Raw genomic sequence first — 17,291 nt, 5'->3', positions numbered from 1 at the left:
TCCACTTCCTATTAAACTGAGTCATAGTACTGTTTGAAATTTGTTTCTAAAAGAGAATACAGTACCCAGATAAATCAACTATTAATTACACAAATCAATCAACCTCTGCCTATAACACAGAACATTCTCATATCAAGGTGCAAGACTTAAAGGCATAAAGACAGAGACAGATGAAGGAATAAGAAGTAGTCAAAAGAACTGCTTGCACAGGGGACATTATGTGGCACTGAGCAGGTGAGGCTTAGAAGCTAATATGTCTCAAAAAAGCCAAAGCCATGCACTTCAAAGAGGGAACCTGAGAAGTTTCCATCTACTCACCTCTCCTGAAGTAGGTTGCACAGCCTTCAGCAAATCTGAGACAGCACTGGCCAATGTTCGAGCAGCTTTCAGGAGGTCTTCTCCACTTCCAACTTCATCATCCATGAGAGCAGCAAGCAGTTTCACACCTTTAGACATCTCAGTGAGGTTGGAAGAGATGGTTGTAATTGCACATCCCACAGCAGTGTAATCAGTGTCAACTGGGTCCCCTGTAGAGCAAATATTTTTTCATGATCAGAATTCTTTAGTGGTTAAAAGGGAAAAAGAGGCAGCTACCACAAGCTAAACTCTGGTGAGAGACAAAAGAGACATTTCAAGGTAGCCAAGCAATGCCTACTAAGTAATTTCATTGTCACTTTAAAAAAATTAAAGACTGATATATTTTTTCCAATTTCTACATTTCTTCTACAAGAATTTATCTTCTAATAGAATTTCTCTTCATTCAGTGCAATTTGCTGAGAAGTCCACAGTTTCAGCTATCTTTCAACATTGAAAGAACCACAGGTAATACAATATTGACCCCTTTAAGCCATCCCCAGCTCCTTCAACTTGTAATTTGCTGAAGAAAAAACCACTGTCAATAAACACATCATGTCTCCCTAACAACTGTCAGATCAATAATGCTTTTTTATAGTAACCTTGCAAACATTCTCTACTTAACTTTGTTGAATAAGCAAGCTACATTTTATTTTCATCAATGGTCGTACCTTTAGTGTAAGAGAGAAATTGAAGATACAAAAATTGTGTTGGGAGGGACAGAAAGCTTGTTCCGCACATCAATGCACTTAGCTATTGGGGTATTTTGAAGAAAATTTTTCTCCAGCTGCCCCATACTCAGTCCCTATGTTACTTGAATTAGATTGATAAATAACTACGAGACTGTAAGGAAATCCCTCCCTTTGAAATTTACCTGCTGTAAGGTTAACAACAGATGCAGTTCCTGCAGTGATAGCATCAACCTGAGAGTGTATTTCATGTTTTGATTCATCAACCTTGTTCTGAACCCATACTCTTGATGCCTGAAGAGCAATAACAAAAGCAAGAATTAAGGATTGTAGTGAGGTTCTGTAAGAGGAGATACTATGTAAATCTCTCGTTCCTTCATGAACCTTTAAAAGTGAAACAGAACAACAACCAAGCCCTTAAAGTGAAATATGAAAGCAAGCATTTTCTTCTGCTGAATCATTCACTACAGAATTGCTATCACATTTCAACAGCTGCCCTTTTAAGGTAAATGCCGTAAACAGTGCATCCATGAAGGCTAACCACTCTTGACTGACAGTCCCCCATAAGCAATAGTCTCTTGATCTGTCCTCCTGCTCTAATCTGGATCAGGAACAACAGAATCATATTTTGTTCTTATTTTTCAAGTGTCCGGGAGGGCAGTCACTCCCACCATAAACATTGCCATAGTTTGTGTTTAATTGTACATATACACATGAAACAAATAGGATTCCAGACATGGTTACGCAAGGAAGTCTGCTACATCTAATCTCAGAAGACTGATTAGAGTGAGGTGGAACACTATACATTAATTCCTTAAAGAGAGCACAAACTTTTAATTTTAAAAGCTTTAGCGATACCACTTTAATCCAGGGACAATGACTAAACTGCTCTGTAAACACCCCAAAGCATTAAGATCCATTTCTATGAGGGATTAGAAAAACTCACCATGTCCTGCCCTAGAGGTGGTAGGTTATCAACTTCACTGAGGTCAGCTTGTGCCTGTTGAACAGCGTGCATACTGGTATTAATAGTCCCCATCAAGGCCTGCTGAGCTGAGGTCTGAAAGGCAAAACAAGGAAATGGCTGTGTGCTATGTTCCAAATGTCACTTCAAGCAGATGTTACATATGTATGAAGAGGCAGCGAGTGACAACAATCCAACAATCACGCCAGGCCATTTCAGATAGCTAGCTTTTCCCTGGTGCAATGGAGAAAGCAAAGCTCTCTAACACTCCCCTCACACACTCTTGATTCTGCCTATGCCATTTTATACTCCTCTGTACTTGCACGCATTTACAAAATGCCGAACTTTCTCAGATCAAACAATGCCCAACAGACACACACAAAAACACCAAGCTGTCTTACTGACTTGCATTCTAGGAACATGAACACGAAAACTGAATTTGCTTCTAGGATATCATTATTGATTTCCTGGAACAGCCTACCAATGTAATCAAGGATGATTCTAAAACTAAATTGCCATCAATATGCATAAGCCAAAAGAAGACTGAAGGGTTTTAGGCTGAGCAGGATGACTATCTGCATTGGGTGTCTGCAGGGGTGGCCTCTGTGAGAAGAGGCCAGGGGCTGCCCCATGCCGGCACAGCTGGTTCCAGACAGCTCCCACAGACCCACCACAGGACAGAGCTGAGCTCAGCAGCCAAGCTGGGGGCACCTCCAGGAAAACATTGTTAAGACAGGGCAAAACATCAACATGGCAGTGAGGGGACAAAAAAAATTCAAGAAACAACCCTGCGAACACCAATGTCTGAGAAGGATGGGGAGGAGGTGCTCCAGGCAGCAGCGCAGAGATTCCTGCGGGAGAGACCACGGTGGAGCGGGTGTTTCCCTGCAGCCTGTGGAGAGGGCCATGCTGGAGCAGATACCCACCCTGCAGCCCACAGAGGACTCCAGAGTGCAACAAGTGGATATTTCCCTGAAAGAAACTACAACCTATGGAGAGCCCACACCAGAGCAGGGTCCTGACAGAAATTGCAGCCCATGAAGGACACATGCTGGAGCAGGCTCTCCTGACAGGAACTGCAGCTCATAGGGGACCCACACTGGAGCCGGTTTATCCTGAAGGACTGCAGCCCAGAGGAAGGACCCATGCTGGAGCTGGGGAAAAGTGTGAGGAGAAAGGAGAAGCAGAGAGGGGCTGTTATAAACTGACCACCTGGGAGCAGAACAGTCAGAAATGAAGGAGTGAAATTGAGTCTGCGTAAAAAAGGGGGTGGTGGGAAGGTGTTTTAGTTTTTTTCTGTTTCTCACCATCCAACTCTATTTTATTTGACAATAAATTAAATTAATTTTCCCCAAGTTGAGTCTGTTTTGCCCATGAAGGTAACTGGTGATCTCTCTTGTCTTTATCTCAACCTATGTTGAGACAAAGCTTTTTTTAATCTTATTTTCCTCCCGCCCCCATCTTGTTGAGGAGCAGGAGTGAAATAGCAGCTGGGTGGGCATTTGGCAACCAGCCAAGGTCAACCCACTACACATACTACACTTCCAGTGGTATGTCATAATCTTAAGCATTAATTATATTCTCTACAGCCTGTTTAGGCGTTTTGATAGTCTTTTAATTTAAATGAGAAAACTCAGCATCAGCTTTAAACCTGCTAAAAAAATCTAAATTGGTGGGCTAGTGATAAGCTAAATGTAAGCTTTTTTTCGTAAAATTGCTTACTTTTGCCAGTCTTTAAACCTTTTTTTCTGACCCCTGAATACCGGTTTAACCACTTAGAAGTAAAGAGAGGGCTGGAAGAGTTGGCTTTAAGGAAAATGAGGAAATAAGTCAGAATGTGGTACCCTAAATATTTCAGGAGTGCTCAAAACTTATGTTCTGTAGGATTCAGGAAGTCACACTCGATATCCTCCTCCTGCTCTTAGTAGTATGTATAACATGCTATTTCTGACTACTTGCAGCACAGACAAGTTTCAAATGCAAAAAAAAAAGTTTCAAATACAAAACAAGGAGATTGCTCACAAGCGGGGGCATATGTCCTCTGTGCATCTGACCAATTGTGACTTGTTGCTGGGGAGAAGGCATGATGCCAATGTTGAAAGTCTCTGGGCCACTGGACCCTGAACGCATAACAGCTGGTAGTGCCACAGAGCCATGCTCCACCTTCCCTGTTCGGTTGAACTGCTGCTGCAAGATGGTAGATCTAAAAAAAAAAAAAAAAACCAAAACAAAAAAACCAACAAACACAACCAAAAGAACCAAACAAACCACACCACCAAAAAACAAACAAACAAACAAACAAGAAAAAATAAAAATCCAAAACAGAGAGAATTAGTTAGCTCCTGCAAATCAAGAAATCAAGTCCCGCCAGATGTTATTCCTTTAGGATTTTAAATTGCATTTCAGAACATTTGGAGAAGCTGGAAAACTTTACAGTCTTCTTTTTCTAACCATTTTCTAGCATATTAGAAAAAAATTAATTTGGGGCTTTTGGCAGATCAAATACTAACAGCACTAATGAGCAGGCACTAAGGAAAGAAGATAATGTGGAGTTTTGGTATATGTGATACAATGGCTTTAACCCTCTAAGATGCATGACAGACAGAACCAGAACAAGGTTTATGGCATAACAGCTGCTTTGTTTTAGTTGTATCATACTCTGGTCAATAGCAAATAGAAGCATGAACCCTGTGGAGATGCATTTTGCAAGCAATCCCTAGATTTGGGATAAAAACTAACATTCTTTCTTCACTCTTTATACACACGTGCACACACAGTACTTGCTAATAATCTGGCAGCCTATCAGATAATGGGCTGGGAGGCAGGATACTTTCAAGAACAGTGAATTTACTGTCATCCACTTAGCCAGATACACTGCTAATATTTAAATATGGTTCAAGCTCTAACAGCTAGAAGCGTTGACAGGAATTCTGGCTCTAACAACAACAATTTGCTGGGGAAAAAAGTAATTTCAATTGTGAAAAATCTTGTATTCATCTATACAAGTTTTGGGCTTCTCTGCACAGCACTTAGCTAACAGCATATTCTGGAAGGGATTTGGAAAGGGCAATGTCAAAAGAAAGCACATCTAAACATGTGTAATCCATCAAAAGTTGAAATTTCACATAAGGTCACATTAAATATCTAACAAGTCTATCTCCTATAAACCGTATTTTTAACAATAAATCAAATAGACTTTTCACACACACACTGCTGACACTGCCATCCTTAGAGTTCTAAGAGGAGACTTGAGTGGCTCATTACAGCTTATAACGTCACAAATCTATTTCTACTCCTTCACTGCAAGGAAAGATTTAATATTCCTTTTCAAGAGTACGGCCAGCTCTACAGTTCTGCTTTTTGCTATATTCAGTTACTCTCCCATCAGAACCATAGCCTGACCTACTAGTACCAAAGCCCGACCTTTACCCACACCACACATCTGATTGGTTTGTCTAAAGTGGTTTGGTGAAGTAAGTCAGCTCTGTTCATGACACAGTGTACAATTAAACCAACAGGAGTCAAATTCACTGGAAACCATGGTCCTAGCAGACACAAGCAACTAAAACCTTGTAAATCCTAAGTGTTTGCATGAAGATCAAAAATCTAATACGACATTTTTAGCTCTGCGTCATTACTTCCCCCTCAGCATTTTACTGAATTACAGCCTGAGTTCCTGTGTTCAAGGGTCAAGCTACCACAAACTGGTACCACTGCTGGTTGCCTTAACCAACAATTTTTAAGACAAATACCTGCTCTTCAATCCTCGAATGAAGCTAGGAGCCTGCTGAATTGCCTGGGGATAGTACTTCCTTCTATTGAAATACCCTGTAGAAAATTATGCTTTAACAGTAATAACTGTACTATTTCATTTGAAAAAAGCTGCCACATTTAAAAGGTGTCACTCTTTATTTAAGAGCATTTCCTCCTGTTGTATACACTCACTTCTTAGGTGAAACAGATTCTTCCAACATGGTTGATTCCTCATCACCTTCAAGCCCAAATCTATCTTTGCTTTGTTTCTGGAGGGGGAGGGAGGGGGAGGAAAAAAAAAAAGTTAAACAACATGTGTCGCTTTTTACTTTCTCTCCACCATTTCCTTGCTATTTATCAGAAACCTAGTCAAATCATTTGCAGAGTCTTGTCCAGTGCTGAACACCACACTTTTTGGCAGTGCGTGACAATATAACCCCCACCTCAGAAGAAGTGCCCTTCAGCATTTAACAGACCAGGTTCTAAGCCCTGGCAGATCAAGTGCATAAGGGAAAAAAGCCTATTGGTGTCTTTTTGAACAAAGTGGTATAAACAAAGTGCTGAGATACTGTCTTTTCTCACAGAAAAAAATATTCTGAGGACCGAGTGATATGCGACAACAGCAAATCCCAGCACAGATAGGACATGTACCATCCCCTTTCCCATTCTCTTCTAACTCAGGAACATCAGACTGACTCAGCTAACTAGAACTCAACTACAAATCATATTTAGCATCCTGAAATGTTACTATACAGTGCTACCTACCACTAGGAAATACATATCTGTAGGAAAGATGATAAATTTAATACTGTATCCAAGTTATTTTACCATAGTTACTTCAAACTTCTGGACAGTCTGCACATCTGACTTTTTGAGGCAGGTTTTTATAGTGGTATAAGGGAGGTAAATATACTCAAGGGCAGTAAGTCTAAACCATTAGAAACAACAGGAAACTACCATAAGTCATAAAAGTAGTACATGGTAAAAACAGTCCATTTCTACTTGTGGCCTAGTGCAAAGATACAGTATGCTTTCCACTTTGTTATGCGATTTGTAGTCTAAAAAAAAAAAAGAGTATAAATAGAGAAATATCCACTATGACCTTGGGTACACTTAACAGGAACTCCTCATGCACATCCATACACATGCACCCCCCAACTTTCTCCAAAGAAGTTCTTACTATTATAATTTGAGTTTATGCATGAACTGAAACTGTCTATTTCTAATCAAGATTGTGCCTTACTTCCATATTAATGTGAAGTTAAAAAAAAAAATCTAGATTAAAAAAAGGTAAAAGTTACTCAAGTTCAGGGTTGCCTGTCAACTGATTAATGACCTATCACTAAAATTGCAGGACAAGAGGGGTTGGGGCGTGGGGTGGTGATTATTGTTGCACCAATAATACTTTAGCAGAAAAAAATGTGCCACTAATCTACATCAGAGAAAATAAGTTGGAACAGTCCAAAACACACCAAAAATTGACATTATGCAACTGAGAGCGATAAACCATACTTTGAGGCATGGATCACAGAGATAACTTGGGCTAGACAATTGAAAACTGCATGCTTCTCATACACAACATGAAGCATCATGCGTGTTTATTACTTAACCTGTTCCTAATTCATTCATTTTAAAACTGGCTGTGTCAGCAGATTGTAAAGAAAAGATCAAAGGACTGGAAAGGAGTTGAAATACACACATCTGTATTCTATTGTCCTGGTTTCTGGTGGGATAGAGTTAAATTTCTTCCTAGTGCTGTGTTTTGGATTTAGTATGAGAAGAATGTTGATAACACACCGATGTTTTTAGTTGTTGCTAAGTACCCTGCTAGTCAAGGACAGCCTCCATGCTCTACCAAGCAGAGGCTGGGAGGGAGCATAGCCAGGACAGCTGGCCCAGCTGGCCAATGGGGTATTCCATACCATGTGACGTCATGCTCAGTATATGAATGGTAGGCGTGTTTCAGGAAGTAGCGATCGTTACTTGGTTATCGGTCAATGCCGGTGGTGAGCAATTGCATTGTGCATCACTCATTTTCTATATTCTATTATTATTATTATTATTATTATTATTATTATTATTATTATTTTCCCTCTTCTGTTCTACTAAACTGCCTTTATCTCAACTCATGAGTTTTTGTCACTCTTACCCTTCTGATTCTCTTTCTGTCCCACTGGCGGGGAGGGAGCGAGCGAGCAGCTGCGTGGGGTTTGGCTGCCTGCCAGGTTAAACTACGACGACTATCAAGACAGAAAGGCTGCTTTCATTTGGCATTAGAGAGCAAAGCTACTTTTGAAGCTTAAGAGCTAGAATCAAGTTTTAAACCATCTATAGAAACCTGCAGTTTATTTAAGATTTATTAAATCTGAAACTGACAGCCTCAGAGAAAAAGGCATGTACTGTGATGAATTATGGCAATCCTCCTCAACCTCTGATTTCATAACATTGGATGTTACATCCTACACTGTTCACATGAACAAAGGCAATAAATTCTCCTGAGCTGCTTAGCTTTCTGTCATTTTTTTACTATTAAAATCTATTACAGCAAATAATGGTGTAGTTTGGTTGAACTTTAATAAAATAAAAATTTATCAAGGAGCAACCAGTGCCATTTGAAACACCTCACTTTTCTATACAAGTATGACTGGCTTAGAGTATGACCATGCAGCGCCACGCTTGTTGGCAAAACTGGTATTTTTTGCTGTTGCGCTTATTTACTTGTGAGTATTTTGATTGCTGGAGATGCATATCCGCCTCTCCTCTCTCCTGCCAGGCACACTTCATAAAACCAAGTTTTAAGACAGTCTGGCCTCTTCACAAACACAGATTTTATCCCTCTCTCTGCATAACGGAGATGTAATTCTTTGCTTCTTCACAATATTTTTAAAGCAATATAATGTTTTTTTTTTTTTTTAGTCTTGCCAAAAAAATTTCTCAGCTTTGATGCATTATATACAAAAGCTGCCAGGCTACTATTGTGTAGTCCTTAATGTAGTTTTAAATGCCGCTTCCACAGGATCGTTTCTTCCCACCTGATTCACCACTTCGGTCCATAGTTTAAAATGCATAGTCGAAGCTTTAAGCTCTTCTATGGATACACACTCATAACCAGCAGTTCACTTTCCAGACAGGAAAAACAAAGCCCAAGTGTGCTGTACTGAGCTTGACCCATACTACCCCTATAGTTAACAGCCTTGATATTTTCCAGAAGCACTCACTTAGGTTAAACAGAGAGAACTTATATTACTTAAAGGTAAAAATAAATAACATCAAAACATAAGATACAACACTGACTTCAAAAGAGAAAGAAAACTGCAGCTGACACACATTTGAGCTTTTGCACTGCTGTACAGTGATTTTTACTACAAGTCATCTTAATACTATACCTTCTTTAGGATGATATCAATGTAACCTGCAATTAATTGAGAGATCTGTTCTCCTTCAGTGGTCTGTACTGAGTAATAGCTTTCCTGATATTCACCAAAATCCTGAAGCAAAAGAGGAAAAAAAACCCTCTTTGAAAATGGAAAGTAATAAACGAAGAAACAATACCAAATATGAGTGAGAGAATTCAAATTTTAAAATTGTTTGTACAGGCATTTTATTATATCCAACAGTAAATGAAACTGCTCCAAGATTCTAAACCATCTATACGGGGGGTGAAGGAGGAGAGGGGAAGGATGCTTTTTATTGCAGTTTAATCACAGATGTTTAATAAATTGAAATGCCAGAGGACCAAGAGATACTTAGTCTGATTTTATCAGACTCAGTCACTGAAGGATGGAGAAAAGTCTTTAGAATTTTATTCTAAAGCATAATCACCCATGCAATTGGAAATTAGATCATAGAATCATAAAGGTTGGAAAAGTCCTCTAAGATCATCGAGTCCAACCGTCAACCCAACACCACCATGCCCACTAAACCATGTCCCTAAGCGCCACATCTACACATCGTTTAAATACTTCCAGGGATGGTGACTCAACCACTTCCCTGGGCAGCCTGTTCCAAGGCCTGACCACTCTTTCAGTAAAGAAATTTTTCCTAATGTTCAATCTAAACCTCCCTTGGCGCAACTTGAGGCCATTTCCTCTCGTCCTATCGCTAGGTACTTGGGAGAAGAGACCAACACCCACCTCACTACAACCTCCTTTCAGGTAGGTGTAGAGCGCGATGAGGTCTCCCTTGAGCCTCCTCTCCTCCAGATTAAATAACCCCAGTTCCCTCAGCCGCTCCCCATCAGACTTGTGCTCCAGGCCCTTCACCAGCTTCGTTGCCCTCCTCTGGACACGCTCCAGCACCTCCATGTCCTTCTTGTAGAGAGGGGCCCAAAACTGAACACAGGATTCAAGGTGCGGCCTCACCAGTGCCGAGTACAGGGGCACGATCACCTCCCTACTCCTGCTGGCCACGCTATTTCTGATACAAGCCAGAATGCCGTTGGCCTTCTTGGCCACCTGGGCACACTGCCGGCTCATGTTCAGCCGGCTGTCAACCAGCACCCCCAGGTCCTTTTCTGCCAGGCAGCTTCCCAGCCACTCTTCCCCAAGCCTGTAGCGTTGCATGGGGTTGTTGTGACCCAAGTGCAGGACCCGGCACTTGGCCTTGTTGAACCTCATACAGCTGGCCTCAGCTCACCGATCCAGCCTGTCCAGGTCCCTCTGCAGAGCCTTCCTACCCTCCAGCAGATCAACACTCCCGCCCAGCTTGGTGTCGTCTGCAAACTGACTGAGGGAGCACTCGATCCCCTCGTCCAGATCATTGATAAAGATATTGAACAGGACCGGCCCCAGAACTGAGCCCTGGGGAACACCGCTGGTGACCGGCCACCAACTGGATTTAACTCCGTTGACCACAACTCTCTGGGCTCGGCCGTCCAGCCAGTTTTTTACCCAGTGAAGAGTGCACCTGTCTAGGCCGTGAGCCGCCAGCTTCTCCAGGAGAATGCTGTGGGAGACAGTGTCAAAGGCCTTACTGAAGTCCAGGTAGCTGCACATGATTAAAGTGAATATAATTTTCTAGGCACTGCCTCTTACTCTACCACTTTAAACAACCTTTTCATATCCAAAATACTCTTGTTGCAGTGGTCACTTATGGACCAAATAACTAACAACACATCACATTCATTAAAGTTCTTGAAATTCATAGTTATCAAATGTATTAATGAACCATCTAGCTTTGTTTATGTTCACATCTTGCAAGTCACAAAGTGCATTATGAATGGCAACCACCACAGGGCTTTAAGCAGGTGTGAATAACAATGTTTTCTTAACTGTTTTAGTGTTTAGGCACAGAACAGATTTAAACAGTGTTTTTTGAAAAGATTTAAACAGCACTTTTGGGGAACTGGCCTCTCTAGAAACATCAAAATACAGATTGACCCTAGACACCAATATGAGCCAGTTTATTAGTTTAGGACTCAGTGACTCTATATAATGCTAGAAAATTATGGATAGAACAAGTTATATTAAAGAAACTGTTCTGAGTATAAGTCCATCTTCCTTTCTCCTTGCCACATAGATCCCTCTTCTTCTGAATATATACAAAAAGATTACCAGAGTGAAGCTTTTAGGTGAGGCAGCCCAGCGCTTCACAGTTGTCAGTGGCCATTCCTGCAACACTTCCTTGGTCTTTTCATCCACACGCATCACTGAGTCTTTGGTGACACCCAGCAAACGAGGAACCAGCTTGTTTTTGCCTTTCATTTTTTCCTATAACAAGGTGTGAAAGATTGTTTGTCATTCAAATGGAGCTTGCCATAGGAGAAAAGAAAAGCATGATGGAATATACTGACAAAGGGAAGCAACTGGCATGCAGACGAGGACAATTTAAGACTTCAGGGTCAGTTTGTCTGGTCACAGACAATGATTTTCAAGCAACGCATTAACATTAAGAAGCTCTGGTCTTTACTGGATCTTTACTATGCAGTTCAAAAGACACTCCCTCTTCTCCCTCCTCCAGGAAACAGAAGCATTTTAGGGATTGTGATAACAAATCTTTGGAAGTTACTTAAAAAAAACCCCAACATGATGGCAGTCCTTCTAGAAACAAGAGTTCCTCTATAAAACCATATTAGAGAAGCTGAATGGGAAACTGGCATCAGGAGGACTGAGAAGTTAGGTTGCCCTCACCGCTTCTCTAAAATTTCTGGAGAAGTAAAGGAAAGGAAGGCCCACTGGAGCTGACAATTAGGCAAGATCATTGGGATTTGAAATCTTAGTTATTTTCAATCCATGAGAACATCCTAACCCATGCAAATATCACAACGGGGCTGCCAGCTGATGTCTTGTTATTTGTTGGACATTCTGCCTCTTTAGTTTTCCAAGATTGCAGAGCATAGGCCTAAGCTAACAATTTGCTACATAAAATCCATCATAAAATAGAAATGAATCCACATGTCCCATTGTGTAGGCTCCAAAGAATCAATTCCTATTTACACAGTAGGTCATTTGATAGACTTTTAAAAAGACCAATTATTCCTTCCAACATAAGTTTCATGACATGGTTACTTGATTCAGTTACTGTTTGCTTTAAGCTATGACAAAAGAAAGCAAGATATTAATGAAAAATACAAAGATATTTTTACCTTTTACCATACAGGTCAGCTACATTGTGTTAACAAATACCCACTGAATCAGCAGCTTGCTCTGAACATGCATGCTTGTTCATTTTAATGTTTTAGTTACTGAAAACTGCACATCATAACTCTAGTATAGTTTCTAATACACAACTTAGCTCAACAGCTCTGTTAGAAAGTTGAGACCTCTTTCACCATTAATGGTGCCTAACAAGACATTTTCCCTTAAAGAAAGCAAGACAAGGTAATTTTTTCAAATAGTATTATCCTCTGCACATTTTTCATTGTATTTTCACCTCCTATTTGCTTCACTAGAACTTGTGGATGACTAAGTACTTTAGGAAAAGACAACCTATCGATACTCAGCTACCTACAAAGACTCTGTACTGTAACTGTGGGAACCTAAGAATGAAAACGTTTGCCTAAGTTTAGCCTCCTTTTCATTCTATGTTAGTGGTTACCGAATACTCGGGCACTAATGCTTCAGAGCCATTTTCACAGCAAAACGTCAATATCCTGGTACCACATTGTTTTAACAGCCTTAAGACCATGACCTGTTTTAAAGGACCTGTTATCTCAAGGATTAAGAGAAACTAATCATGCAGCTGATGAAGCTGTTCTTCAGATGCAGTTTTTCAGCATGCAATTCATATTATCATTAAGCTTCTAAACAGGAACAACTTATGAGTTCTTTGTGAGTGTTTTTCTGAAGACAGTACTTTGCTGGTAATCAAAAGAAAAAAGAAGAAATGTCAATTTAAAGAAATTAAATCATGACAGACTCAACTTTCTTTCTGAAAGCAGTATGACAAGGATCTAAACTGAAATTGTAATTCTGTCCCACATAGTAATGTACACTTTTTTCCAAATGCTGCTTTCAGGAAGAAGGCTGAAAGAACATCTTTGACCTTTGATTAGTGCAGAATCTGAGGTAATATGTAACCAACCATACAATATGGTCAGCAAGATCTACATTACCTTAACAAGAAAAAATGACACTCCGTAGGTCCGCAGGGAACGGGCTAGCTTCACATACTTCACTTTGGCTTCTATTTCAGTCATCTCACCACAGTTTTTGTGCTCCTGTAATGAAAGTTCAGCATCACTTAGGCAGAAACCATGCTTTCTGGAAACAAAAAAGGGTATAGCTTTTATCTGTTTAAGGATGCTTAGTTAATAGTCATTACCATTAGAGTATTTGAAAAATACTGGCTAGAAATGTTAGCAAGACTATATCCTGTAATTCCTTACATCGGAGAACATAAACAACCTGTACAAATGGAATACTCCTCTTTCACCATCAATCATTCTATCTGTGCCTCAGATCAAGCACATTTAAATCACTTCTGAAACAGTTTAAAATTCTAGGTATTGCTGCTATTTGACACCATTAGGTTTCATACAATTAATGCCTCTTTACTCGGCTTTTAAAAATCATTTTAAAATCCCAGCAGCCATATTTTTTTCCAGGAACAGACTATTTATTCCTGCTTTGTGCCCAAAACTTCTGATTCATGAGAGCCTCATGCCTTGTAATTGACCATTTCTCATCTCTTTTAGGTATTTCCAATGGGCTTTTTTTGCCAGTTGCACCGTTATCCACGATTTTTTCATCACATGAAAAGAATTCTACAGGTGAGGAAGAAGCAATGATTTTTCTAAATAGTTCATCCTAAATACTCATCTAGGTGTGTCTTATAACTCAATTTCTATTTATTATGTAAACAATTTACTCATTCGTGAACTTTATTACCTGTAACTAATGACAACTACCAATATTACCTATTCAAACTTCATCTCAGCATCTGCTCTCCTACCCCAGTCCATTCTGCTGAAAATCCTATCCCAATGTCCTGCTATTCAAATACTGTTTGTGGGATTCCCTATCACACCCCATCTTCCCCTGGCATTCTTCTGTACTGCTGGCTGCCACCTCTTTCACGTTGACTGATGGCTGCAGGGGGAGCACCAAGAACATGGAAACACTTCCGACTCCAGTTTAAGTTACCGTCTTGACAACGTTCCACAGAGGAGCACTGGGAGGAGCAACTGCAACTCCAAAACACCTTTTGCATCCCAAGGACATAGACTGATCATATCTGTCAAGTTCAGCACAGAGAACACAACCAGGACCCCTAAACTGCAACATCACTGCCACCAGCTAAAGGTATACAGAAAAGCGTTAAACATCCTCATCTACAAGGAAGTACTACAAGCTCCGGGTAGAACAGACTTACTGAGTTACAGAATTCCTAGACTGGGAGTGTAACAGACATAGGGAAGTATGTGACCCGTTCCTGCTCTTCAACTTGTCTCCCAAGCTGAGATCACATATCACTAGTATGTCCTTCCAGAAACCGTATGACTTGATTTCAGCTGTTGACCTCAGAATTTTTCAGCTTATTCTATTGCCAAACTTGTATTTCACTAGGCACAGATATTTAGTGCGTTTACAGTACTCAAACTACTTCCAACAGTATCAGTACATTTTATACTCAACTGCTTCAGTCTTTTACAACTGTGTGATTCCCAGACACACCACTGAACTCAAGCATTAGCTAGCAGAACTCCGTATTACTTGAAGCTTATGCCTGAACAATGAAGGCATGAAATTAAAACTGGTTTTCCTAAATGTGCTTCTATTTTAGTATAAATACACATCCTTACATTTCAATGCAACTGAGAAAAAGGTCTTAACAATATTGAATATTCACTCTCTCCCCTTCAACAAAGTACACTGAATAATCATCAGTGAAGAAAAAAGGATCAGGACAATAAATCTGCTGAAGAAAGAAAAGAAAAGCTGTCAGATTCTTTACGCTTGATTTTCCGGTAGTTATGTAATTCAAGTATATACAGAGTATACACCTGTGAAAGCTCATATTTTTCTTATAAAAGAAGTGAAACTATAGTATGTTTTTCAGCCTCACAATTACCTGAAATATTCTCTTTTCAGCCCCTCTTTGTTTCGTATATTCTTTAGGCAGGAATTCTTTTAGGCTAGGAAAAAAAAAAAGACACAACAATTTCATAGTTAATGGTGCCTTCTTGAGGAGGGATGCTTTCCATGCTCCTTTATTGGCATTAAGTCCCCCAAGCTTCCTAAAATGAGCATAAAAGACCTATACAGTGAAACAAAACTCTGGCTAAGTAGGGTGAGAGCAAGTGGATACCTTGCATAATCAAGAAAAAGTTACATCCCCATGTAATACATCTTCATGTTTTGAAAAGTCATCAAAAGTAAATAATAGCTGGGACACTTCCCGTTCTTAAACTATATGATGTCTCTCAGCAGCTCAGAGGGGTTCACATCTAAATCCAAATACACTCATTGTAACCTGGGGGGAGAAGGGGACATCAAAGCTTGAGCCAGCTCTGTGTCTAAGTTCAGACACTGCTATTACTTTCCAGTAGCACTTTGATTTACTGACATGCAGGACCAAGTTCTTCCTTTGTGTCTTCCAAGAAATGTTAGAACACTAATATTTTACTGAAAAACTGCAAAGCCATTTAAGTGGACACTTAATAGCAGTCACTATCTCAAAAACAAAGTCATAAATAACCAGTCCTAATTTCTGTGGCACTCAGATACTAAGGGTCTCAGAATACAAAGTAAACTAAGCAAGTTCAGCCTCCATGATAGAGTTTAGTCAGAAAGAATCTTTAAACACCTCACCTGTACCTTCTTGCTGTATAATAAAATAAACCCTTTATCTCAGACAAAAATCACGCCAACTTGAAGACATATCAACATCATGCTTTAACAAACATCAGTTCTTTTCTGGATTGCACACTCCCATCTGGAACACTCTACTCTGTTGAAACTACGTCATATATTCAGCAGTTCATTTTCAGCCTGAAGAAACTTCCACAGTTTCTAAGGATCCCCCCTGCTTTGGACTACCAGGAATCACAGAAAAAGTATGACTGGAAAACCTCCTCCTCATTTTGATTTATTCAGTAAGCAAGCACACTATTAATGCAGAAAGCCTGAACTACCTACTATCATGGAAAGTTACAAGTTTTGAGAAGGATTGATTTTTTTCTAACAAGATTGGCAAAAAATTTGCTCGACTGTTCTGTGGGGTTTTTTGTTTTAGTTTGGTTTTGGGGGGGATGGGTGTTTGTGGGTTTTTTTGTTTGTTTGTTTTAGCATGCTTTTTTTGTTTTTGTTTTTAAATAAAAAAGTCTGCCATTGCAGACAACGAACAAAGTAACTCAAAAGACTAAATCAGGATTTTGTGCTTTCTTCAAAAATACTATTCAGTAGTGAGATCATTCATTTTGTTCTTTCCATAAAGCTCTAGCAATATACATCAAAGCAAGAACAACTGTCCTTTCTAATCTTTCTTCCAATGCTCCAGTAGTTACATCTCATTAATACATGACAATGAAATGTCTTCTCAGGACTTATTTACACAGACACATCATGGGGTGGGGGAGGCTGGAGAGCCAAATTAGTTTTGTAGATAAGGACTGAATACAGCTTATTATCCTAAAAAGCTGGTGCCTTTATTCTGAAACAACTGGTGCTTTTATACAGAATTGTATAGGTTCAAACTAGTTTGGTTAAATTCACTTCCAAGGCAAATCAAAAAAAAAAAAAACAAACCAAAACCTGAGTTAAACCCAGTTTAATTCTGGAAATGGATTTATATAGAAAAATGATAGTTATCAATGCACTTTCAATTCTCACCTTTTATTAACTAATTTTCTCAGCTACCCGTATGTAGATAAACTATCGAGACCATTACATTTTTAAGCATGTCTACTTACTTTGTTAACTAATATACACTTTGAGAAGACATGGCTGAGTAAACATTATTTGGAGCTTCTTAAGCAGCAAGAGTTAAGAAAACAACTTTGCGCTTTGTCCGCTAAGCACCAATTGGTATACGCTTGCACACGCAGCTGGCAGTTAGATCGGATGCTTTGTCCTTGTATCACCTTCCATTAT

General features: G+C 39.7%; 1 protein-coding gene across 1 annotated transcript in view; it reads right to left on the bottom strand.

Moving 5' to 3' along the window:
- The window catches only part of TLN2 (talin 2), a 211,402-nt gene that overhangs the window by 88,524 nt on the left and 105,587 nt on the right, over positions 1 to 17,291 (bottom strand). The window contains exons 10-18 of the mRNA XM_075160321.1: positions 15,271 to 15,334; positions 13,313 to 13,417; positions 11,313 to 11,468; positions 9,147 to 9,248; positions 5,953 to 6,029; positions 4,030 to 4,210; positions 1,990 to 2,103; positions 1,229 to 1,337; positions 319 to 527 (exon numbers count right to left, since the gene is read on the bottom strand). Coding sequence (XP_075016422.1) covers positions 319 to 527; positions 1,229 to 1,337; positions 1,990 to 2,103; positions 4,030 to 4,210; positions 5,953 to 6,029; positions 9,147 to 9,248; positions 11,313 to 11,468; positions 13,313 to 13,417; positions 15,271 to 15,334 — 1,117 coding nt within the window. The remainder of the gene's footprint in view (positions 1 to 318; positions 528 to 1,228; positions 1,338 to 1,989; positions 2,104 to 4,029; positions 4,211 to 5,952; positions 6,030 to 9,146; positions 9,249 to 11,312; positions 11,469 to 13,312; positions 13,418 to 15,270; positions 15,335 to 17,291) is intronic.

The sequence above is a fragment of the Calonectris borealis genome, chromosome 11, assembly GCF_964195595.1.
Source record: "Calonectris borealis chromosome 11, bCalBor7.hap1.2, whole genome shotgun sequence".
Lineage (NCBI taxonomy): Eukaryota > Metazoa > Chordata > Aves > Procellariiformes > Procellariidae > Calonectris > Calonectris borealis.
The sequence above is the reverse complement of the archived record's forward strand: the minus strand, read 5'-3'. Positions and strand labels throughout refer to the sequence as shown.